At 36.1% G+C, this 26,786-nt stretch overlaps 1 protein-coding gene across 1 annotated transcript in view; it reads right to left on the reverse strand.

Annotated features, from left to right (window-relative positions):
- Window positions 1–26,786, reverse strand: part of Dock3 (dedicator of cytokinesis 3) — a 712,604-nt gene that overhangs the window by 284,676 nt on the left and 401,142 nt on the right. Inside the window, 1 exon segment of the mRNA XM_047563117.1 lies at window positions 3,530–3,678. Coding sequence (XP_047419073.1) covers window positions 3,530–3,678 — 149 coding nt within the window.

The raw sequence follows: 26,786 nt of genomic DNA on the forward strand, positions 1-26,786 counted from the left end.
AATAAATCAGAACAAGTACTTGTAACAGTGATATAGTCTATGTAGTCAATAAAGTATTAACAACTGGTATTAAGAGTTTCTGAAATAGTTTCTGAAAATGCAGAGGTATAATATGTATGTAAGAGTTTATAGAAAAGGCAATCATAATTTAAAATTATAATTAATATTTATAACTTATACCAATTAAAACTCAAATACATTCAGCAACACTTGATTATGGATCTACCACATGTCAATATGTGCACAGTCTCAATGTTTTATTAAAATTTGCAAGTGTGGTGGAATAAGAAGTGTGGAACTATTAGGTCATGAAATGGGATAAAAGGGTGTGTTTATTAAGCACTCAGTTTTTGTGTGGAATGGCTTCCTTTACTTAATTCAATGATATTGGACTTTATTACTTTTTTACAGAAAACCATTTCTTCTTTCAAAATATGAAGGAAATATTAAAAAGAGTAAGCCCAAGCAAGAACCTGAAAGAATAGTCCTATTAGTTTAGAAGCAATATATCTTTTTCTTTTAATAGTGATAGACCCTCAAAATTATTTTTTAGGTTTTTAAGTGATTATATTTTCCCCTGGGGGACAGGATAAAGTGGAGGTGGATGAATAAAGAGGGGTGTGGAGATTAAGAAGTACATGAAGAAAAAAAGGTGGTAAGAAAGGAAGAAGATACAGAGTAGGGAAGGGGAAAAGAAGGAACAGGGGAGAGGGAGAAAGGAAAGTGGGGAGGGAAATGGAACTGTTTCTGATTACTGTTAATTGAAATAGACAAATAATTGCCCCCCTTCAACACAAACTTACTTCACAGGGAAAAAGTTATTAATGAAGGTACAGTAGCTCTATAATTTATTGACAAACATTTATAATATTTTTAGCTTTCTTCAAGGATGATTTGAACTTGTTTTATGCTATCATATTTAACTTTTAAGTTATCATTTTTAAGAATGCAAAATTTGGTTTGTTTTCAAGTTTTATAAGATTCCTAAAATCATTACCTTTATTTACTGATATTTACAGTTGCAGTTAAACTGCAACATAATAAATTACATAATGATTACCATCATCATCAGTTCAAGTGAAACAATTTGACACACAGTAATATTGTTTGTAATTATTACTTTTAATTGATTTTTAAAATAAATTCAATGATATCAAATAGTAGTGTTTGAGGCTGAAGAGGTAGCTATATTGTAAGTTAACATTTCTAATTTTTATTTAGTTTTTTATTGTCCAAAGTCAAATTTAGAGAAAACTGTCTGACTTATCTATACCTGAATTCATGTTATATTAAACAAGCAGTATATAAAGCAATCCTGTTAACAGTCAAGAGAGGATATAAGTAAACAAAACAGATAAGGATAGGATACTGTTCATTTATTTAAAAAAAGGTTTAAAATAACTATTTTTCTTTTCTGATGGCAGGTATCACTCTGGGTTATATGTGCTCAGATTTATTAGATTCCATGTTTCTTCTTCCCTGATTTACCCTTCATTTGGCAGGGGCATATCCTCAAGTCCCTTCTACAGAAAGGGGTCACAAAAGGTAGCTATTATGTGTCCCTAAAATGGCTTTATTTGATCCTTACACTTAGATAGCTGGATTGTTTACAAAATACTGGCTGGCAAATTGTTTCCCCACAGAAGTCTGAAGATTCTACTTTATTATCTTCTAGCACCCAGTGTTAATGATGAACATTTTTGATACAGTGTGATTCTTTTTTTGTTTGTTTGTTAAGAGGACCTGTTTTTCTGTCTGAAAACTTTGAGGATCTTCTCTTCATCCCTGGAATATTAAAATAATCTGAATGTGCCTCACTGTGGAGTTTTTTATTTTATTTTTTCCTCAATTCATTATAGTAAGTATATGATAGGCCCTTTCAATTCTAAGACTACTGTTTCGCAGCTCTGGGAAATTCTTTATTCCTTTAGATTTTTTTCTTTATTGCCTTGGTTTTTTCTGGAAGTTGTATCTGACACTGTGCCCCCCTGGATTAGACTTTTCCCCCTCAATTTTTCCCATCTTTTTGTTGTATTTTCAATTGACTTACATGAAATTTATCTTCTCAGTCTGAATGTTTTAATTTGGAAGTCACATTTTCCATTTCTTTTTCATAGAATCTTATTCTACATAGTGGGCCTTCTTGGGTTTTCTGTGAGGATGTTAAAGGGTTTGTTTTGTTTTTCAAGTTCTTTATGAATCTCTAATTCTCTCTTGGGACAGGTTATTTCTTCTGGGTTTGGGTATTTTATCCTAGTTTCTATTTTTCTGAGGAAGAATTTCTTTAAGTGCCTGACTGCTCATGCAGATCTAAAATGCACTGAAAGACATATAATGAGTTGTTATACATGGGTAAGTTACTGGCAAGCTTCCCTTTCTGATAAGTGAGAGGGATGTGGTCATTATACTTTGAAATCTTTAAATGCCAGAATGTAGCAGGCTTTGCAACAGGGTTTCGGTTCATCCTTTTTTCTTTTTGCCCAGTTTTCTTCCATATTGTTGGTTTTCATATTGTTTATTTGGTCGTGCATTCTGCTCATTGGGGTAGATTATTCTTATATGAACTTTTAAAACAACCTCTTTTTAAGACCCAAGGCTCACTATAAACCTCCTTCTCCTTCTGGGAGCTTCAGGACAGACTGGCTCCCTCATTAGCTAAATTTCCCTTCACATATACTGAGGTACTTCTGTCAGTAATTTTCTATCTACTTTCCAGGTTCCACAAATGGGTTTTATATATCTCATTTATTGGGGGGCCCCCCTCCAATTCCTTTTATTTTCTGTCATTTCAATGATGTCTTAAGGGAGAAGAACTGAAGACATACACTTAAATATACTTAAGTTAAATGTATACCTAAAGTAGGAAGCAAACTGGTCAATTCAAAATTGAAGGGACCCAATTGTAAGAGAATAAAAACAAACACCTAAAAGTTATATTAATTATTAAATCTAGGGAGAAATAACATCTGAATATTAACTATCATAACTTCTCATACCAAATTCTTGGAATTTTAATTCTAGGGCAATAACAAAACATCATACCCACTGCATAAATGCAGGACTCTTTGAATGAAAAAGACAGTTAAGAATATTCTGAAGTACAAATGTAGAGAATTCTCATTAGTAAGTTTTTCCTATTCAGATTCATATAAAATCTGAATATAAAATGTAAAGAGACTGAGTTCACATTTTAAAAAACCACCACAAGATAAAAAATAAGTATATTCTGATTAATGAGATCTAGACTTAAGAAACTTGAGTTGGAAGAAACTTTGGAGGATAGTCTAGCTCAATTTTTTTAATTCATCTTTCCAATTGTCAGACTGGAGTATGCGTTTCAGACTAGAACCCATGAGTGTCCTTTGCTAACTAGAACAAACAATTGCATCTAGCAATAATAATGAGAAATTAGTGAAACATATAACGTTGTCTTAATTATTAGGGAGAAGCTTCTATTAGGTTTAAATTCGATGAGAACTGAGTTATTATAATGGAAACTGAGAGATACCCAAATAATAGTCATACTTACTCATTACCCCAGTCCAGGCGAACGGTGATGTGCCGCTTAACCTCCCGCACTTGATCTTGAGTAAGGTGACCAGACAGTAGCTGCCTTCGCAGGTCAATAAGTTCATTCATCACATGGCGAAGTTTGTAGAAAAGATCTACTTTGTGTTTCTGAAAGGTCATTTTTGGTGTTGGGTGAAATATAAAAGGGATATGGAAAGGAAATGAAAAGAGAAAGACACATAGTTAAACTATGAAAAGTGTTCATTTCTTTGAACCATAAAGGCAATGTAAAAAGGAGCTTATTTTAAATTCTTAGTCTTGAGTTCCTATTTTCTAAAAATCTCTATATGGTAAGTGATATCTACCAAAGTAACATAATTGACCTGGATCATGCCTAAGTACCATCTCTACCCACATTCTGGAGCATTCATTTTTCCAGTAAATCAGTCACCAAGCTTAATCAGAACAGTAATTCACACAAAAGCCCAAACTTGTTTTCTAAAATAAGTTATAATGCACTTAACAGCAAAGAATTCAGCCGTCCAGCAACATCTATGAGTTCTCTGGGAAGAACAATCAGTTGAAAGAGGAAGAGGGAAAAGCGCTTGCCCTATTTTAAAGCAACTAGGGTTTTAATATAAAGTTAGTCTCTGAAGTGAAATTCATATCTTGGCTTCTAGGCCCCATCTAGCTCTCTACTTAGCTTTTCCAAACAGTGTGTGTTCATAGTCATAGATTTCTAGTCCTCTCAATTTAATAAAAAGTATTACCTTTATAGAAGTAGAAAGAGTGTAATGGTCTTAATTATGTACATCACTGTGATTTTTACCATACAAGTAAAAATATGTGTCCTGTGTTAAACGTTTCAGAAAAGAACAAATACTTAAGAATATAGAAGTCCTATTTCCTCACAAGTGAATTCTTGACCTTAAAATCTTAAGGGTTCTTTTTCTGTTAGAAGTATAATGTTGTAGGATAATTAAAATTCTTAAGTGTAACAGTCTATAAAAAATGCTTCAAAGACAGATCAATATGCACCATAGTGTTAGTAAAATATTTATGTGGGATTTACCCTAAAAAAGACATTTTCCAAAATAAGCTTGATTCAGGTGGCTATAAATAAAATTAAGTATAAAGTAAGTACAAAAAACTAGTGTTTTTAAAGTGGTAGTGACTTATAATTAAATGTTTGAAATATAATAAATTAGAAAATATCTAATGGAACATTAGATTTCTAAGGGCCATCTTTACTATCTTTACTTGATCCAAGCAGTCCATCTTGAAGAGAAATTATTAATTTTTAAATGCACGGTTAGGGATTGAATTCAGGGCCTTGAACATGCTACACAAGTGCTCTAACCATGAGCTACACTCCAGCCCATAAAAGGAATTACTTTTAGTTAGATTTTAGAAAACATTCAGTGTAACATATCATCTTGTCTTTTATTTAGCTGATGAATAAAGAAAAGTTAAGCACTTTATTGGTAGATAATGCTGATAAAATGGCAGAGCTCTCAAATTCCTGCCAGCTCAAAAAGCAGGAAGATCTAAGCATCTGAACCACCTGGAAAATTGAAATGTTGAAGATAAGTAATAAAGAATGTAGAATGTGTTTCCTCCACATGCATTTCATATTGAGAAAAGAGAGCCATCTAAGTTTAAAATTATCATTTTCTTATCAAATCATACACAAGACTCCACTACATGCATACATACATAAACACTCATCCAATTAACAAATGCTTATGCGGCACCTGCTGAATGCTCTCACTTTGTCATGATCAAAAGTCCCTGTTCTCATGGCACTTTTTTTTTTCTAGAGAACAGAAACAGATAATAGACAAATAATTAACAGTGGTAATAAGTTTTAAGAAGAAAAATTAGAGTAGGGATAGTAGGTAGCCAAGGTAGCAGGGTTTGGGAGAAAGTACTGCTTCAGGTAGGGTAGTCAGGGAAAGACAAACCTTGAGTAAAGATCTAAAAGTAAGGTAGCAGATTTGGAGAATCTAGGGAAATCTGCACTTGTTTATTAAGGCCTTGATGGGGCAGTGGATTTGGAATGCTCAGTGTGCCTGGAGAAAAGTGAATAAGGGGGAGATTGGTGACGATATAGACAGAGAGGTGGAAGGAATAAGATTAGGCAGGGCCTTTGTAAACCAAGTTAAGGGGTTTGGTTTTTATTCCAAGCAAGATAGGAAGTTGCTGCAGATTTAGAGCAGAGGAATAACATGGTATGATTTAAATCTTGAAAGTATTGGTCTGAGGGATCTGTTGGGGACAAGGACAAACACTGAAAAGATAAAACAGCAAAGCAGGGTTCGAGTGAAGATGCTATTATTGCAACACCATGGCTTCTTGGATGAAGGTAAACATGATATTAAGAAGGGTTTAGAGTTTTGACACATTTTATAGGTACAAGTCCCAGGATCTGCTGATAGACTGGATGAGAGAAAGGAACAGAGTCAAAGATCACTCTTGTTTTCTGGCCTAGGGTACATGTCTGAAGGAGGAAAACAAGTACAAGTTTGGATATGCTAAATTGGACACAGGGTTCCAACATTTATTGGTCAGAAAAATGAGGAGTATCAAGCAGAGAAAATGAAGAAGGACCAAGTAGTGAGGTGAGAGGAGAAGCAGGAGAGTAAGGTGTCATAGAAGCCAAAAGGAAACTAGATTTTAAGGAGGACTTTGTTAAAAGCAAGTTAAAATAAATGTGAAATAAGAATTGGCCAGAAGAGCTGGTATTGTGGTGGCTGTCACTGACTTCCACAAGAGTAGTTTTGATAAAATGGCTGGAGTTTAGGAGAGAATATGAGAGGAGGAAGTGAGAACGAAGCACAGAAAACTCAAAGAATTAGCAATAACTGGAAAGAAGAAATGGGGTAGAAGAATGACATGTGATCAAAGGAGGATTTTTTAAAAATGGAAAAAACAACCACCATTTGACCCAGCTTTCCCATTCCTTGGTCTACACCCAAAGGACTTCAAATCCACATACTACAGTGACACAGTCACATTAATGTTTATAGCAGTTCAATTCACAACAGTTAAACTATGAAACCAACCTAGATGCCCTTTAATAGATGAATGGATAAAGAAACTGTGGCATCGGGCTGGGATATAACTCAGTTTGTAGAGTGCTTGCCTGTCAAGCACAAAGCCCTGGGTTCAATCCCCAGCACTGCCCCCCACCAAAAAAAAAAAAAAAAAAAAAGAAAAGGAAATTGTGGTATATTTATACACAATGTAGTATTACTCAGCCTTAAAGATTGAAATGAAGGCATTTGCCAGTAAATGGATGGAGTTGGAGAAGAGCATGCTAAGCGAAGTAAGTCAATCCCATAAAAACCAAAGGCTGAATGTTTTCTCTGAGAAGTGGATGTTGATTCATAATGGGGGTGTAGAGCAAGGGAAGAATGGAGGAACTCTGGACTGGGCAGAAGGGAGGCGGGGAGGGGTTGTGGGGAGGGGCAGGTTTTGGGGGCTGGGAAAGATGGTGGAATGAGACAAACATTATTACCTTATGTACATGTATGATTGCTTGAATGGGGTGACTCTGTACTGTGTACAACCAAAGAAATGAAAAGGTGTGCTCCATTTATGTACCAAAAAAAAAAAAAAAAAAAAAAACCACAAGATAGGGTTTCAGGACAAAAGGGAGGGTTTAGCTTAAACACACAGATGTTCTTCAGTATCTGCAGAGGACTGGTTCCATCCATTAGATACCAAAATCAAAGGATGCTTAAGTTCTTTATATAAAATGGTGCAGTTATTTACAAATAACCTGCACATATTCTCCTGTGTACTTTGTGTGTGCATGTGCGTGTGTGTGTTGCTGTGGATTGAATCTAGGGCCTCACACATGCTAGGCAAGTGCTATGTTACTGAGCTATAGCCCCAGCCTCACTTTCCTTGTACTTTAAATCATCTCTAGATTCTTTATAATACCTAATACAATGTAAATGTAATGCAAATAGTTGTTACACTGTATTGTTTAGGGAACAAGAAGAAGAAAGGACACACATGTTCAGTGTAGATGCAATTTATTCCAAATATCTTAAAATAAATTTTAAGTTATAATCATTAGCACATATTAATTATACAAAATAGTTGGTTTCATTGTGAAATTTCCATACATGCATAAATGTGCTTTGACTATATTCACTCTCCCTACTATCCTCTTTTGTCCCTCCCCTTTCCTTGATGATCCCCCTACTACTTTCATGTATTTTTTTTATTTTCCTAGGTACACGTGAGGGAGAAAAAAAAAAAAAAAACATGTAACACTGGTCATTCTTAGTCTGGCTGATTTTATTTAACACAGTGATCTGCAGTTCCATCCATTTTCCTTCAAATATCATTATTTCAATCCTCTTTATGGCTGAAATACTCCATTGTGCATGTATCACAGTTAGTTGAATCCATGGATATAGAGGGCCAACTGCATTGTCACAGAGAAGAAGCAGAATATGTTAAAAAACAGAGTTGGGAGATTTGGTGAAAGGATGAAAAGGGAGATTTGGTGAAAGGATGAAAAATTTCCTTTGATTTCTTTATTCTCAGTGGAATAACAAACAAAATAGTCTGAGGAAAAGTGGAGTAGAAGTGGGCATTTGAGGTTTGAGACAAAAAGATGTAAAACAGTTCCTTAGGGAATGGCAACTTAAATTTACAGGGGAAAGGTTCACCTGCTAAGTAGTTTTGAGATTTGTAAACATTAACTAAAAGTGAGGTTGTTGTTTTTTCCCTAACTGGGTAAAATGAAGAGTACTGATAATGAAGCATCACACATACCAGTGTGTGTGTGTGTGTGTGTGTGTGTGTGTGTGTGTGTCCAAATGTTTGTCTCCCCAAAATTTATATGTGGAGATCCTAATCCCCAAAGAAATATTATTAAGAGGTTGTCCTTTTTGGAAGATGATTAAATCATGAAGGTAGAACTCTAAATGGGATTAATGCTCTTATAAAACAGGTCCTTCCTCTATGTGAGGATACAGTGAGAAGGAGCCAACTATGAGGAAGTAGACCTTCACAAGACACTGAATCGTAATGTCTTGATCTCAGACTTTCCAGTCTCCAGAATTTTAAGAAAAAAATTTCTGTTGTTTATAAACTGCTCCATTTAAAATATTTTCTTATAGCAGCCTGAATAAAAGTAAGACAGATTTTATGTGTGTATATATATATATGTATATATATATATATGCATATATATACACATGCATACAGATTTGTGCATACGAGAGATATGGGGTGGGAAGGAGTAGGGGAAGGAAAGACAGTGGACTGAGACATTATTACCCTATGTATGTGTATGATTACACGAATGGTGTGAATCTACATTGTGTACAACCATAGAAATGAAAAGTTGTACCCTATTTGTGTACAATGAATCAAAATGCAGTCTGTAAAAATAAAAATAAAAATAAAGTTCAGAGAAACCATAAATTTAGAATGATTACTCTGTAAGCACATGCCAAGAAGAAATTGCCTGATCATCATGAAACTGTCCCAAGAACTCTGCAGAAAAAACATATGAGTTTTAATTCTCCTGCTTTAACAATATTTTGCTAAACTAATTGTCGTCACCCAATGAGGAAAGAAAAATTGTGCCACAGTGATACTTCTGAGTTGGTAAATGAGCAAAGTTGTAGGGTATCTGCCATAAAATATGTTGCCTTTATTTAGGACTACAAATACTTAAAGAGAGATTAATATAAACTAATATAGGGTTATAAATCTAATTAAAAGAAAATTACTTTAAAAATACTATACTTCTCCAAAAGAATAAGTATCCTGTCATAACTACTTAAAACTTTTATGTTAAAGTCAATTTAATGGAAGCTCAAGTGCATTTAAATTTCAAGCTGTTAAGGTAAAATTCCCAATATTCCCCCTTTTACCTTCTTTTTTTGAACATTATTTACACTTAAATGAATGATTTATCTCTCATTTTAATTTTAGCAAGTTAACCATAAGAACTTGATTCTATTTGCAACTCTAGTATTCTTTTCTTCATAATGGTACTGATAAAGTCTCTTACAATTAAGTAACCTAATTCCATTCTAAGTGTTTCATCATATGCCCCAATTCATCCAAGTATAATGTAAAAATTTCTAAACTTCAATGTTTCCAATCCTATTGAACTTTATGCCAAAACTGTATTTAAGTCCACAATTTAAGCTTTCATTTTAGGTTACTGAAGACCACACAGTTAGCAAAGGCTTGCAATTGAGTATGAAAGAAAAAAAAGTTCCAAAATTTCACCCTGATTTTAAGCATTTATTTGCAACAAATAAAAATGTCAAGAAGGAATGCAGATTATTTGATTTTTTTGGTGTTAAGTTTTATGAGTTTCTTATATATCCTAGAGGTTAATGCTTTATTTGAGGTGCATGTGGTAAAGATTTTCTCCCAATCTGTAGGCTCTCTCTTCACATTATTGTTTCTTTTGCTGAGAATAAGCTTTTTTATTTTAATCCATCACATTTATTGATTCTTGATTTATAACATCTTGTGTTTTAGGGGTCTTGTTAAAGAAGTCAGATCCTAAGCCGACATGGTGAAGATTTGTGCCTACTTTTTCTTCTAGAAGGCACAGGGTCTCTGTTCTAGTGCTGAGGTCTTCGATCCACTTTGAGTTGAGTTTCGTGCAGGGTGAAAGATAAAGGTTTAATTTTATTTTGTTACATGTGGCTTTCCATTCTTCCCAGCACATTTGTTGAACAGGGTATCTTTGCTCCAGTGAATGTTTTTGGTACCAATTAATAAATTGGCTAAGGAACTGAACAGACACTTCACAGAAGATATAAAATTGATCAACATATATGAAAAATGTTCAACATCTCTAGCAATCAGAGAAATGCAAATTAAAACTACTCTAAGATTTAATCTCACTCCAATCAGAATGGCAATTATCAAGAATACAAGCAAAAACAAATGTTGGCAAGGATGTGGGGGAAAAGGTCCACTTATACATCACTGGTAGGACTGTAAATTGGTGCAACCATTATGGAAAGTGGTATGGAGATTCCTCCTAAAACTTGGAATGGAACCACCATCTGACCCAGCTATCCCACTCCTTGTTTTATATTCCAAGGATGTAAAATAAGCATACTCCACTGACACAGCCACATCAATGTTTATAGTAGCTCAACTCACAATAACTAAACTATGAAACCAACTTAGGTGTCCTTCAACAGATGAATAAAGAAAATGTGATATATATATATATATATATATATATATATATATATATATATATATATGATGGAATATTACTGAGCTTTAAAGAAGACTGAAATTATGACATTTGCTGGTAAATTGATGGAGTTGGAGAATATCATGCTAAGGGAAATAAGCCAAACCCAAAAAACCAAATGTCGAATGTTTTCTCTGATATGCAGACACTAATTCACAATAAGCAGCGGGGAGGGGTGCTAAGGAAGAATAGTTATTTTAGATTAGGTAGAAGGGAGTGAAGGGAGGGGAAGAGGTATGGGGGTAGGAAGGACAGTAGAGTGAAACAGATATTAATACCTCATGTACATATATGACTACATGACTGATGTGATCCTACAATATGTACAATCAGAAAAATGAGAAATTATACTCCATTTATGTGTGATTTATCAAAATGCATAAATGCATTCTACTGTCATGTATAACTAATTAGAACAAAAAAAATTTTAAATAAATAGAAATTTAAAAAAAGAAGCAATGTGGAAATTTGTTCTGTTTACCAATATAGGGGTGTGCATACACAATCTATTTCCCTCACCTCTCAGGGGCCAGGATGTCATCCTCACCCCACCCTCAACCCATCCTAACCTCCCTTACAGACTTGATAGCCCTATGTTTATAGTAGTTCAACTATAACTATAGTACACTATATCTTCAATGCTTTCTTACAACACAAATATTTGCAGAACTAAGATTTTTCTAAACTCTTAGTTTATGTAAACTTATAATATTCTATCACCTAAAATAGATCTTTATAAGAAGTAAACATAGCCAATCAAAAGGTAGGGAATGTATTAGTGACATGGAAAACAGGCTGCAGTTCTGAAATCAAGGGCACCCATTCACAGTTTTGAACAGGGCAAGTTTACCTAACAGTAGTCAGTAGAGTAGAGGCATCCTCAGGCTCACAGTCAGCCCTTCTACATAAGAGAGAACAAACCTCTACTTAAAAAGACAGTCCCTAACCTGTCTTCCCTAGGCACCTTTTTAAAAATTTGTTCTTTTAGATACACATGACAGTAGAATGTATACTGACATATTATACATGCATGGAGTATAAAGGCTCATTCTTATGGTTGTGCATGATGTGGATTTACAATGGTCATGTATTCATATATAAACATAGGAAAGTAATATCTGATTCATTCTACTGTCTTTCCCATTCCTATCTCCCCTCCCTTCCCTTTGTTCTCCTTTGTCTAATCCAGTGAACTTCCATTCTTCCCTTCCCCTCTTATTGTGTGTTAGCTTCCACATATCAGAGAGAACATTCGGCCTTTGATTTTTTGGGATTGGCTTGTTCCACTTAACATTATAGTCTTCAGGTCCATCCACTTACTGGAAAATGCCATAATTTCATTCTTATTTAAGGTTGAGTAATATTCCATTGTGTATATACCACATTTTCTTTATCCATTCATCTGTTGAAGGGCACCTAGGTTAGTTCCACACCTTAACTATTGTGAATTTAACTGCTATAAAAATTGATATGGCTGTGCCACTATAGTATGCTGATTTTAAGTCCTTTGGGTATGTGTCAAGGAGTGAAATAACTGAGTCAAATGGTAATTCCATTCCAAGTTTTCTAAGGAATCTCCATATTGCTTTCCAGAGTGGTTGCACCAATTTGCAATCCCACTGGCAATGTATACCTTTACCCTCACATTCATTGTTGCTTGTATTCTTGATAATTGCCATTCTGACTGCATTGAGATAGACTCTCAGTATGGTTTTAATTTTCCTTCCTCTGATTGCTAGATGTCGGGGTTTCCGGGACCCCCAGCCTTGGGCACGGTCAAGATGGCGCCTGGCGCTGAGCCAAAAGCGGCCAGCTATACAGTAAACAACCAGCGAATTCCAATGATTGGCTAGTTAACGATGTGATTAGAGCATGCCCCCCTCGTGTACCTATTCTATGCCTGCAGCTGTCCGCGCGTTTACCTCGTGTGCTCTCCCCTGATTGGTTGAAGTGTATATAAGCTTGGTGGGTGGGGGAGTAAAAGAAGAAGCTGAGAGTAGAAAGAAGCTGAGAGTAGAAAGAAGCTGAGAGAAGCAAGAAGCTGAGAGAAGCAAGAAGCTGAGAGTAGGAAGAAGCTGAGAGTAGGAAGAAGAGAGAGTGGGAGTAGAAGCGAGGAAGAAGAGTGCGAGCGAGAGCGAGAGCCGAGTGGGAGAAGCGGAGCGGCCGAAGCAGGCGTGAGCCGAGCAGGAGAAGCGGAGCGGCCGAAGCAGGCGTGAGCCGAGCAGGAGAAGCGGAGCAACCGGAGCAGGCGAGAGTTAAGCAGAGGGAAAGAGAGCGAGAGAAAGAAAAGAGAGAAGGGGATAGAAAAGAGGGAAAGAAAGGAAGACTGTGCACAATAAACTTCCAAAGCTTCAGACGTTTGTCGTGTCTCTCTCTGCGGGCAGAGGGAACGCGATAGCTAGAGATGTTGAACTTTTTTTCATATAGTTGTTGACTGATTGTATTTCTTCTGTGAAGTGCCAAGTCACCTTTTCTTAGACAGGGAGATCAATAAGAAACCAGCCCAAATCCTTTCCCCTGCCCCAAATGTTAAAGATTAAAGCTGGAAAGTGGATGATTTTAAAGAAGAAAAGAAAACTGAAAACTCAGCCCCAAGTTGGTTGGGGGAAGACAACTAGGGATGGTGGAAGGTGGGGAGGAAATCATTACTAACCAAGCCTGTTACACCTCTCTGCATAAGGGCTCTGGGACTAGAGGTACCAATAACTTTTGAAGGTACATATGTGTGTTCATGTGTGGACATGGTATGTTTGAAGGATGAGCAGTATGAGTGTAAAGAGTAGAGCTGATTAAAAGTCTTTAAAAATGGAAAGTGTATTGGTGCATGCTGATAGTCCCAGCACCTTTGGAGGCTGGGGCAAGAGGATTACTTGAGGCCAGAAACTGGAAGTCAATCCGGGAAACATAGGGAGAATATCTCAAAACTAGAAGTGTTTAAGAAGACCTTCAAAAAAAAAAAAAAAAAAGAAGACCTTCAGATCACTATCTGCTCCTTATTCTAATGATGAGCTTTCTCTACTTGACAACTACTCTGTGCAGAAGTTAAAACAGAGGCTATACATGGGGGGTGGGCACCAAACAGAGTTGAGGGTGGGGGTTATCACATTATAAACAGGGAAAGTAAAAACATATATAGGAAATAGTAGATCCTCCAAAGTGCTAATAGTCATATCTTCCTAGGAAGGAGAGTGGAGGATTCTTCATTGGAAAAACTTATCTCAGGGAGAAAAGATCCAGACATACTGATATTGCTTTGCTTCTCAATTTTGATCACTCTGAAGTAATGTCTACCAATTAATAAACACTAGCATCATTCCCAGAGCTTTCTTCAACAACATAATGTATTAATCTTAAATATGAATGAACAAAGAACAAACTATAATAAGGAACATTTCCAACATGAAGAAAAAAGATCAAAATAATCAGAAAAATGGAAACTGGAGGAAACAGAAACAAATTCAGAAGTGAAAGGAAATTTCAAAGAACTAATTTATATTTTCAGAGAACATAGAATATAGTACATCCATGAAAGAATAGTGTAATAAGGTGGAAGGGACCACCCAGAGAATCCAAATGGGTTTTCAGAAATTAAAACAGAACAGCTATAACTTGAAATGAAATTCAGTAAAAATGAGGAATTATGCCAGAAAGTAGAAACAAAAAGGCAGTACAATACAATGGATAATGGGGGATAAAATATAAGATTAGTGAATCATTCCAGGATGTCCAATTCTAATATAAGAGTTCTAAGAAGCAGAAATGTGAAAAGAGGAGGAAACTGTCAAAGAAGTAGAACAACTGCATAGTCCAGAAAATGAGTTTCCAGGTTTAAAGAACTAGGTTGTGTAGAAAGCATAAAAAATACACAAAGAAGGAATATCTTTGTAAAATTTCAGAACACAAAGGATGAGAGGATACAGCAATTTTTCATATAAAATGACTTGTGAACAAGAGTCAGGAACCAGAATGAAATTGGAATGGTATGACATAAATATATTTCAACACTGCAAGCTAAAAAATAATGAATCAATGCTTTAAAAATTCTGCATTTTATTTGTAATAAAAATGTTTATATCCAAACTGTTAATCAAAGATAATGGTAAGTGAAGTACATTTTAAACATACAAAATAATAAATTTTTTCCTCTCATACATTTTTTTCCAGGAAGTTAGAAAGAGTGTTTCACCAATAAGAAAGTAAACAAAAAATTAAAGTGAGACTGCTTTAACCGATGAGACAAAGGGACCTAGGAGAGAAGCAAAGAAAATTCTCAAGCCAGATTAACAAAGAGGTGGTAGGGCTCCATATAGGACATAACTGAGAAAAATTAAACTGATAAATACCTAAGGTATTTACTCAGAGGAGATTTTCATTTTCTGCTAAAAGTTTGGAACATAGGAAACAGAGGAAACAAAACACATTAAAAATAAGACACAATAATTATAAGAAAAACTTTAAAAGTTGTACAAGAAAGTAAATGCAATCTTAGTTTACTATATGTGAAAGTAGTTACATAAGCATAATAGCAATTGACTATTGATTAAAAAGGTGATACAGGACTGGGGATATAGGTCAGTTGGTAGAGTGCTTGCCTCACATGCCCAAGGCCCTGGGTTCTAATCCCCAACATCACAAAAAAAAAAAAAAAAGATGATACAGGAATTTTGGCAGTATGGAAGGTGAAGAGTATATGTGAAGGTGAATGAGCATTCAAAATTTAATTGTTCTCTTCTCAAATAGGGAGATTGGGGGCTGGGGTTGTGGCTAAGTGGTAGAGTGCTTGCCTAGTATGTGTGAGGCATTGGATTCAATCCTCAGTACCACATTAAAAAAATAAAGATATTGTGTCCATCTATAGCTAAAATATTTTTTAAAAATACAGATCATTAAGTGATATCTAATATAGAAAAAATAAATGTCCATTAAGAGAATATTATTTAAAAATGTATCAGAAGAAATAGCTAAAAGTGTTGAAAATGAGTGTGGAGTAGGAATCAAGAATGGAGAGAGATGGGACCAAAAATTGATATTTTTATTAAATACTTAATACTTTTTAATATGTAATTGAAAAACATTTGCATGTATCTTTGACTTTTTTAAAAGACAGTTGAGTAACTCCTATCATAAAAGATCCTGCTCCATCCCCTACCTCAAGTGGGTTGCTATGGGTCACAAAGTTAAGCAGACTCTGGATCCAGAATTCATTGCTGTTTATAACTCTAAATATTAATAAATGGAACTAGCAAAATCTGTAATGTAACAATTCCCTGTTAGAATCAGCATGAAAGCTAGGCCATTTATACATCTTATACCCAGGGTAGAAGCGAAATGAAACACATTCCACAGCAGGGAAAGGCCCTGGAGATGGTTTTGTCTCCTGACTACAGCATAGTATCTACCATTGATACCTTTTATACTCTGGTGACAGTATATACTGGGCAGAAATTATTGTAGCTACCCTGCCAACCAAGCCCCCTTAGGATCTGAGTCATCCTGTTGCAGCAAAGAAAAAATGGCAGAAGGTACACATTCACATGCAACTTTATCTAAAGATGCAGCAGGAGCAGTTCTTTTACACAGTGCAGTGATTCCAAGTAATTCAAGGAGTTCCTATTAAAGGCATTGTGTTGTGTCCAGTTCTACCTTTTGTTAGATCTAGTTCTTTCTCTCTTATAAATTTATTCTTTTTTAGTTATATACAACATAAGTATATACCCTGACATTATCACAAAATCAGGGAAAACAACCAGTTCCAATTCAGTCCCCAACATGCCCTCCTGTCCCCAACCAGTTCCCCTATTACATCTTCACAGACCACTCTTCAATCCATTTACAGTTTACTTATCGTTTTTTAATCAGTATTTCTGTGGATACACAGATGCTGGGCCCCACCATGCCACATCCATGCATACACATAGGAAAGTTTGGTCAGATTCATTCTACTGTCATTCTCTTTTCCAGTCCCTTTTTCCTACTCCCCAATCTGCTTCATCTATTCTGCTGATTTTTCCTCTATTTTGATGAAATTACCTCTACCTTTATCCCCTTTCTTTCTCTCTGAGTCTGCCTAACTGTTCGCAGGGCATGACTGAGAATATTACACGAAAGTACAAATGACTTACCCCTGCTTTTTGCAAGTGTACATCTCAAGTTTACCACTATCAAAAACAATATCAGAACATTTCCTACCTTCCAATAACTGATCCTTGTTCTGGAGTTTCATAATTCTTTAATATAGAGATAATATATCATAGTGAGTAAGGGTACTAACTTCAGTCAGAACACTTAATTTTCTGTCTTCTCTTTGCCAACTGTGCTCTGGGCAAATTTACTAACCTCTCTCTGCCTTAGTTTCCTTTTATTTGAGAGAGAGGGAAAGAGAAAGCAGGGGGGCGGAGGTAGCATCTGTTTAGGGTTATTATCAGGATTAACTGTGCCTAGCACTTGTAAAGGCTTTTTTTTTCATTTATTTTTATTGTAAACAAATGGGATACATGTTGTTTCTGTTTCTACATGAAGTAATAGCATACCATTTGCGTAATCATACATTTACATAGGGTAATGAGGTTTGAATCATTCTGTTATTTTTTCTTTCCTCCACCCCTCCCACCCCTCTTTTCCCTCTATACAGTCCCTCCTTCCTTCATTCTTGCCCCCCTCCCACCCCCCATTATGTGTCATCATCTGCTTATCAGTGAGATCATTCGTCTTTTGGATTTTTGAGATTGGCTTATCTCACTTAGCATGATATTCTCCAATTTCATCCATTTGCTTGCAAATGCCATAATTTTATCATTCTTTATAGCTGAGTAATATTCCATTGTGTATAGATATACACATACCACAGTTTCTTTATCCATTCAACAATTGAAGGACATCTAGGTTGGTTCCAGTCTGGCTATTGTGAATTGAGCAGCTATGAACATTGATGTGGCTGTATCTCTGTAATATGCTGATTTTAAGTCCTTTGGGTATAGGCCAAGGAGTGGGATAGCTGGGTCAAATGGTGGTTCCATTCCAACTTTTCTAAGGAACCTCCACACTGCTTTCCAGAGTGGCTTCATTTGCAGCCCCACCAGCAATGTATGAGTGTACCTTTTTCCCCACATCCTCTCCAACACCTATTGTTGCTTGTATTCTTGATAATCGTCATTCTAATTGGGGTGAGATGGAATCTTAGGGTAGTTTTGATTTGCATTTCTCTTATTATTAGAGAAGTTGAACATTTTTTCATATATCTATTGATTGCTTGTAGCTCTTCTTCTGTGAAGTGTCTGTTCATTTCCTTAGCCCACTTGTAGATTGGGTTATTTGTATTCTTCGTGTAGTTTTTTGAGTTCTTTATAGATTCTGGAAATTAGTGCTGTATCTGAAGGATGAGTGGCAAAGATTTTCCCCCACTCTGTAGGCTCTCTCTTCGCATTCCTGATAGTTTCCTTTGCTGAGAGAAAGCTTTTTAGTTTGAATCTATCCCAGTCATTTATTCTAGCTTTTATTTCTTGTGCTATGGGAGTCCTGTTAAGGAAGTCTGATCTTAAGCCGACATGTTGAAGATTAGGACCTACTTTTTCTTCTATAGGATTCAGGGTCTCTGGTCAGATTCCAAGGTCGTTGATCCATTGTGAGTTGATTTTTGTGCAAGGTGAGAGATAGGGGTTTAATTTCATTCTGTTGCATATGGATTTCCAGTTTTCCCAGCACCATTTGTTGAAGAGGCTATCTTTTCTCCATTGCATATTTTTGGCCCCTTTGTCTAATATGAGGAAATTGTATTTATTTGGTTTGCGTCCATGTCCTCTATTCTATACCACTGATATACCTGTCTATTTTGGTACCAATACCATGCTGTTTTTGTTACTATTGCTTTGTAGTAGAGTTGAAATTCTGGTATTGTGATATCCCCTTCTTCACTCATCCTGCTAAGAAAGAGTGCTAATCTGGGTTTCTTATTCTTCCAGATGAATTTCATAATTGCGTGCTCTATTTCTGGAAGGTACATCATTGGGATTTTAATTGGAATTGCATTGAATTTGTATAGCACTTTTGGTAGTATGGCCATTTTGACAATATTAATTCTGCCTATCCAAGAACATGGGAGATCTTTCCATCTTCTAAGGTTTTCTTTAATTTCTTTCCTTAGTGTTCTGTAGTTCTCATTGTAGAGGTCTTTCACCTCTTTTGTGAGATTGATTCCCAAGTATTTTATTTTTTTTTGAGACTATTGTGAATGGGGTAGTTTTCCTAACTTCTCTTTCTGAAGATTCATCACTTATGTATAAAAATGCATTAGATTTATGAACATTGATTTTATATCCTGCTACTTTACTGAATTCACTTATGAGTTCTAAAAGTTTTCTGGTAGAATTTCCTGGTTCCTCTAAATATATAATCATATCATCAGCAAATAGGAATAGTTTGAGTTATTCTTTTCTATTCATATCCCTTTAATTTCTTTGTTCTGTCTAATTGCTCTGGCTAGAGTTTCAAGGACAATGTTGAATAGAAGTGGTGAAAGAGGGTATCCCTGCCTTGTTCCAGTTTTTAGGGGGAATGCTTTCAGTTTTTCATCATTCAGAATGATATTGGCCATGGGTTTAGCATAGATGGCTTTTACAATGTTAAGGAATGTTCCTACTATCCCTATTTTTTCTAGGGTTTGAGCATGAAGGGATGCTGCATTTTGTCAAATGCTTTTTTGGCATCTATCAAAATAATCATGTGATTCTTGACTTTAAGTCTGTTGATATGGTGAATGACATTGATTTCTGGATGTTGAACCAACCTTGCATTCCTGGGATCAAATCCACTTGATCGTGGTGCACTATCTTTTTAATATATTTTTATATGCGATTTGCTAAAATTTTGTTGAGAATTTTGGCATCAATGTTCATTAAGGATATTGGTCTGAAATTTTGTTTCCTCAATGTGTCTCTGTCTGGTTTAGGTATCAGGGTGATATTGGCTTCATAGAATGTGCTTGGGAGGGTTCCCTCCTCTTCTATTTCATGGAATACTTTGAGGAGTATTGGAATAGGCTGTTCTTTAAAGGTTTTGTAGAACTCGGCTGAGAACCCATCTAGTCCCGGACTTTTCTTTGTTGGTAGGCTTTTGATGACTTCTATTTCATTACTTGAAATTGATCCATTTAAATTGTGTATGTCCTCCTGGTTCAGTTTAGGTAATTCATATGTCTCTAGAAACCTGCCAATGTCTTCGAGATTTTCTATTTTGTTGGAGTATAGATTTTCAAAATAGCTTCTAATTATGTTTTGTATTTCTTTTGTGTCTATTGTAATATTTCCTTGTTCATTCTGAATTTCAGTAATTTGAGTTTTCTCTCTCCTTCTCTTTGTTAGTGTGGCTAAGGGTTTATCAATTTTGTTTATTTTTTCAAAGAACCAACTATTTATTTTGTCAATTTGTTTGTTTCTTTTGTTTCAATTTCACTGATTTCAGCTCTGATTTTAACTACTTCCTGTCTTCTACTACTTTTGGTGTTGATCTGTTCTTCTTTCTCTAGGGCTTTGAGCTGTAGTGTTAGGTCAATTATTTGTTGATTTTTTTCTTTTATTGAATGCACTCTATGAAATGAATTTTTCTCTTAGTACTGCTTTCATAGTATACCAGAGATTTTGATATGTTGTATCTCTGTTCTCGTTTACCTCTAAGAATTTTTTTATTTCTCCCCTGGTGTCTTCTGTTATCCATGTACCATTCAATAATGTATTATTTAATCTCCAGGTGTTGGAGTAGCTTCTGTTTTTTATTTTTACATTTATTTCTAATTTCATTCCATTATGATCTGATAGAATACAAGGTAGTATCGCATGCCCGGCAGGGAAGACTCACCCAGGGGGACGTCTCACTGGGCAGCTCTCCTCCAAGAAGTTCCCTGTGGTCCAGAACTACCACCTGGGCTGGGCAGCCCTCCTCTTCCACGTTCCCAGGGGTCTGCACCTACTTCCTGGTCCAGGGAGCCTCACCCTGCGATTGAGACTCTCGCTGGGGATCCCTCCTCTCTGATGTTCCCTGGGGACCGGACCTACCGCCCAGGCCTGGGACTCTCACTCTGCGACGAAGCCTCCTGCTGGGAGGTCCTCCTCTACAATGCTCCCAGTTGTCCAGGTTCACCGCTACTCCATTGAAGTTCCCTGCATTTGGGACTACTGACCTGTCCAGAGAGCCTCACCCAGTGGGAGAGACTCACCCAGGATCTCTGAGTTGGTCCTGAGTCTCTCAATACCTCCCCTTCTTGAATCCTGAGTCCTGTCAAAGGGCCTCCAGTCTCCTGTAGGTGTCTCAGGAAGGGAGCCACCCTTATGATGATGATGGCCATGCCCTCAGGAATAATTCAAAATGCCTGCACCAGCCTCCAAAGAAGCTGAGGAGCCCCAGCAAGGGTGTGCTGAGTCAGCACAGAGGCAAGTGCAGTGTCCCTCAGCAGTAGGGGGGCAGGCAGGCTGGTTCAGCAACAGTGTCTGACCTTGGCGTGGGGGTTGGGGGGCTGGCTCGCTACTCTTGACAGCATCACCTAAAAGGGCTTTTTAACTCTGGCTATTAGCATATCACTTTCCTTGCTTTCCCTATAGCAGACACTGTTCTGGTCCTGGCTCCCAAACATCACCTAGTCTTCTAATGTGTTTCCAAACAATGACCACAGTAACCCCCACCAGGATACCATACCACTTTTGTCCTTTGTCTTTGAGTCTTGCCATGAGCACAGCTCCCTAATAATAATCCCTTTCAAGCTCCTATGGGTAACCATAATCTTGATTTGTCTGATATTTTTCCTTTGTATTTTAATTACTTATAAAAAGTACAGCTTGGTTTTGTCTGTTTTAAAAACTTTTTGTTTTTATTAGTGCATTATAGTTATAGATAATATTCAGGTTCATTTTGACATAATCATACATGCTTGGAATATAAATTTGCTCCACTTCAGTCCTCAGTACTTCCTCTTTACCTCCCTTCCTCTTTCCCCCTGTTCCCCTTCCTCTACTCCACTGATCAGCCTTGTATTTATTTATAGCTTTTTTAAAAATTAGTGCTTTACAGATAAATATATAAAGGTAAATTTATTGTGGTATATTAATATATGTACATGGTATAATCTAATCATTTTCACTCCATGGTTCCTCCCTTTTCCTGTCCCTCCTTCCTCCTCCTCAATCCCCTTATTATACTTGAATGACCTACCTTCTATTTTCATGGGATCCCCCTTCCTTTGTCTTTATTTTGTCCCAGCTTCCACATATGAGAGAAATCTTTCTGATTAAACGAACCTTTACTTTTGAAGACTGTGTTATTCTAAATAAGGTAAATAAAAACTATTCATAATTTTTTCCTTAGAAAGAAAAATAAATTGATACTGGTCCTGGACCTGAACTCAACAGTCTGACATCAGACATTTGAACCACAAAGCATAAAACAAGACTGAAAATGCTTATGTTAGAGGTAGGTTAGAGCGGATGTTTCCAATTTTTTCTTGTGCATCATAACTCTTAATTTTTTTTTGCTGCCACACACACACACACAAATAATTATAAATCAGACATATGCAGGTATATTAGTATTATTTACTTTAAAACATACATTTTTTTGGGCTGGGGAGATAGCTCAGCTGTTAGAGTGCTTGCCTTGCAAGCACAAGGCCCTGAGTTCGATCCCCAGTATCGCAAACAAAACAAAACAAACAAACAAAAAAAAACAACTTTTTTTGTGTGCATGTACAATTGTAACAACAAATCCCATCAGTATGTACAACTATAATGCACCAATAAAAAAGTGGGAAAGGATAAAAAATAAAATATCCAAAAATTTAAATATCAAAAGATTAAACAGTATTATTTTATGTGATTTAAAACTAATTTGTTCAGTAAATATCAACAGTGTCATCAGATTATAGAGGTATAGAATTATAGTGAGTTTGGGCTTTCCAGGGAAACAGAGCCAACAGGGTACATGTGTGTGTGTGTGTGTGTGTGTGTGTGTGTGTGTGTGTAGACTTCCAAATTGGCTTAGAGCATTGTAGATGCCCATGGTTCAACCATCTGCAAATTGGAGAACCGGGAAGGTCAGTTATGGTGGTCAGAGTCTGAAGGGCTGAGAATTGAAGAGCAAAAGGTATAAGTCCTGGTCCGAGTCTATGTATTTTTTTTCTTTGTAAAAAGAGTTGGTATTGAACCCAGGGTCTGACACAGGCTAGGCAAGGACTCTATTGCTGAGTCTCAGACTTCTCCAGCCCAGGTTTGTTCTAAAAACCCAAGAACTAGGAATGCTGATGTCCCAGGATAGGACAAAATGTATATCTTAGCTAAAGCAGAGAGGGTGGTCATCCTTTGTCTGCCTTTTCATTGTATTCAGGACCTAAGCAGATTGGATGAAACCCGTTCATATTAGTGAGGTTGATTTTCTTTCCTCAGTCTACTGGTTCAAATTTTTATCTCTTTCAGAGGCACCCAGAAATAATGTTTTTTTGGTTGTCTGAGAATTCCCCAGACCAGTCAGGTTAACAGTAATTTTATCAGCTATAGCATTATACGGTTATATACAACCATATGTATTTTTAATGAGAATAACTTAATTGAAATTTTTAAGGTTACATTTACAAATTTTGTAATTTCCAGGCTAGTAGAAAGGGTAGAACAACTGAGTCCATTTCTTTCCATCAGCACAATTTCACCTTAGGTTTAAGTCTTTAATCTACTGAATTGATTTTTCTATAATGGTGTAAGGTCCATTTTCATTCTTCTGCATGTGGATATTCAGTCTTCCCAATACCATTTATGGAGTAGATTATCCCTTCCCCATTGTAAACTCCTGGCACCCTTGACAAACATCACTTGATCATATGAATGGGGTTATTTCTGAGTCTTTATTCTATTCTACTGGTCTTTATGTCTGTTTTTATGCCAGTACAGTACTGTTTAGATTATAAAAGCTTTATAATATATTTTGAATTCTGGATGTATAATATTTTTATTATTAGAGCTCTTTGAAGGTTCCATATAATTTTTAGGATTGTATTTTTCTTTTTGTAAAAAAATGCCATTGACTTTTTGATGAAAATTACATTGAATTTGCAGATTGCTTTGGATACTACAGACATTTTAACAATATTAATTTTTTTCAATTCATAAATGTGGGATATCTTTCCAATTATCTGCTATAATTTTATTCATTCACATTTTAGTTTTCATTCTTCATGGCTGAGGAAAATTTCATTGTGTATATATGCCATATATTTCTTTATTCATTCATGTGCTGACAGACACCTAGGCTGGTTCTATAACTTGGCTATTCTGAGTTACACTACTACAAACATTAATGTGCTTCTATCACTACAGTATGCTAATAGCTCTTTTATATAAACACTGAAGAATGGAATAGCTGGGTCATATGGTGGCTCCATTTCCAGTCTTTTTTTTTTTTTTTTTTTTTTTTATTTTTTTTACGTTTACATAGGGTAATGATGTTTATTATATTTTTCCCCTCCCCCCCACCCCTCCCACCCCTCCCACCCCTCCCACCCCTCTTTTCCCTCTACACAGTCCTTCTTTCCTTCATTCTTACTGCTCTCCTTAGCCTAACTCTAAACCTAACCCTAAACCTAATGCTAGCCCCTCCCACCCCCCATTATATGTCCTCATCCGCTTATCAGCGAGATCATTCGTCCTTTAGTTTTTTGAGATTGGCTTATCTCACTTAGCATGATATTCTCCAATTTCGACCATTTGCCTACAAATGCCATAATTTTATCATTCTTTATGGCTGAATAATATTCCATTGTATAAATATGCCACAGTTTCTTTATCCATTCATCAACTGAAGGGCATCTAGGTTGGTTCCACAATCTGGCTATGGTGAATTGAGCAGCAATGAACATTGATGTGGCTGTATCTCTGTAGTATGCTGATTTTAAGTCCTTTGGGTATAGGCCAAGGAGTGGGATAGCTGGGTCAAATGGTGTTTCCATTCCAAGCTTTCTGAGGAATCTCCACACTGCTTTCCAGAGTGGTTGCACTAATTTGCAACCCCACCAGCAATGTATGAGTGTTCCTTTTTCCCCACATCCTCGCCAACACCTATTGTTGCTTGTATTCTTGATAATCGCCATTCTAATTGGGGTGAGATGAAATCTTAGGGTAGTTTTGATTTGCATTTCCCTTATTACTAGGGATGTTGAACATTTTTTCATATATCTGGTGATTACTTGTACATCTTCTTCTGTGAAGTGTCTGTTCATTTCTTTAGCCCATTTGTTGATTGGATTATTTGTATTCTTCGTGTAGAGTTTTTTGAGTTCTTTATAGATTCTGGAAATTAGCGCTCTATCTGAGGTATGGTTGGCAAAGATATTCTCCCACTCTGTAGGCTCTCTCTTCACATTTCTGATAGTTTCCTTTGCTGATAGAAAGCTTTTTAGTTTGAATCTATCCCAGTTGTTTATTCTTGCTTTTATTTCTTGTGCTATGGGAGTCCTGTTAAGGAAATCTGATCCTGAGCCAACAAGTTGAAGATTTGGACCTACTTTTTCTTCTATAAGATGCAGGGTCTCTGGTCTGATTCCGAGGTCCTTGATCCATTTTGAGTTGAGTTTTGTGTAGGGTGAGAGATAGGGGTTTAGTTTCATTCTATTGCATATAGTTTTCCAGTTTTCCCAGCACCATTTGTTGAAGAGGCTATCTTTTCTCCATTGCATATTGTTGGAACCTTTGTCTAGTATGAGAAAATTGTATTTATTTGGGTTTGTGTCCATGTCCTCTATTCTGTACCATTGATCTACCTGTCTATTTTGGTACCAATACCATGCCGTTTTTGTTACTATTGCTTTGTAGTAGAGTTGAAGATCTGGTATTGCAATACCCCCTGCTTCGCTCTTGCTACTGAGGATTGCTTTAGCTATTCTAGGTTTTTTATTCTTCCAGATGAATTTCATAATTGCTTGCTCTATTTCTGCGAGGTACATCATTGGGATTTTAATTGGAATTGCATTGAATCTGTATAGAACTTTAGGTAGTATAGCCATTTTGACGATATTAATTCTGCCTATCCAGGAACATGGGAGATCTTTCCATCTTCTAAGGTTTTCTTGAATTTCTTTCTTTAGTGTTCTGTAGTTCTCATTGTAGAGGTCTTTCACCTCTTTTGTGAGATTGATTCCCAAGTATTTTATTTTTTTCGATGCTATTGTGAATGGAGTAGTTTTCCTAATTTCTCTTTCTGAAGATTCATCACTTATGTATAAAAATGCATTGGATTTATGAGCATTGATCTTGTAACCTGCTACTTTACTGAATTCACTTATGAGTTCTAAAAGTTTTCTGGTGGAATTTCCAGGTTCCTCTAAATATATAATCATGTCATCAGTGAACAGGGATAGTTTGAGTTCTTCTTTTCCTATTCGTATCCCTTTAATTTCTTTGGTTTGTCTAATTGCTCTGGCTAGAGTCTCAAGGACGATGTTGAATAGAAGCGGTGAAAGAGGGCATCCCTGCCTTGTTCCAGTTTTTAGGGGGAACGCTTTCAGTTTTTCACCATTTAGAATGATATTAGCCATGGGCTTAGCGTAGATGGCCTTTATAATGTTTAGGAATGTTCCCATTACCCCAATTTTTTCTAGTGTTTTGAGCATGAAGGGATGCTGTATTTTATCAAATGCTTTTTCTGCATCTATTGAAATAATCATGTGATTCTTAACTTTAAGTCTGTTGATATGGTGAATGACATTTATTGACTTCCGAATGTTGAACCAACCTTGCATCCCTGGGATAAAACCCACTTGATCGTGGTGCACTATCTTTTTAATATATATTTGTATGCGATTTGCTAAAATTTTGTTGAGAATTTTTGCATCGATGTTCATTAAGGATATTGGTCTGAAATTTTCTTTCCTTGATGTGTCTCTGTCTGGTTTAGGTATCAGGGTGATATTGGCTTCATAGAACGAGTTTGGTAGGGTTCCCTCCTCTTCTATTTCATGGAATAGTTTGAGGAGTATTGGAATGAGCTCTTC

Source organism: Sciurus carolinensis, chromosome 9 (genome assembly GCF_902686445.1).
Source record: "Sciurus carolinensis chromosome 9, mSciCar1.2, whole genome shotgun sequence".
Taxonomy (NCBI): Eukaryota; Metazoa; Chordata; class Mammalia; order Rodentia; family Sciuridae; genus Sciurus; species Sciurus carolinensis.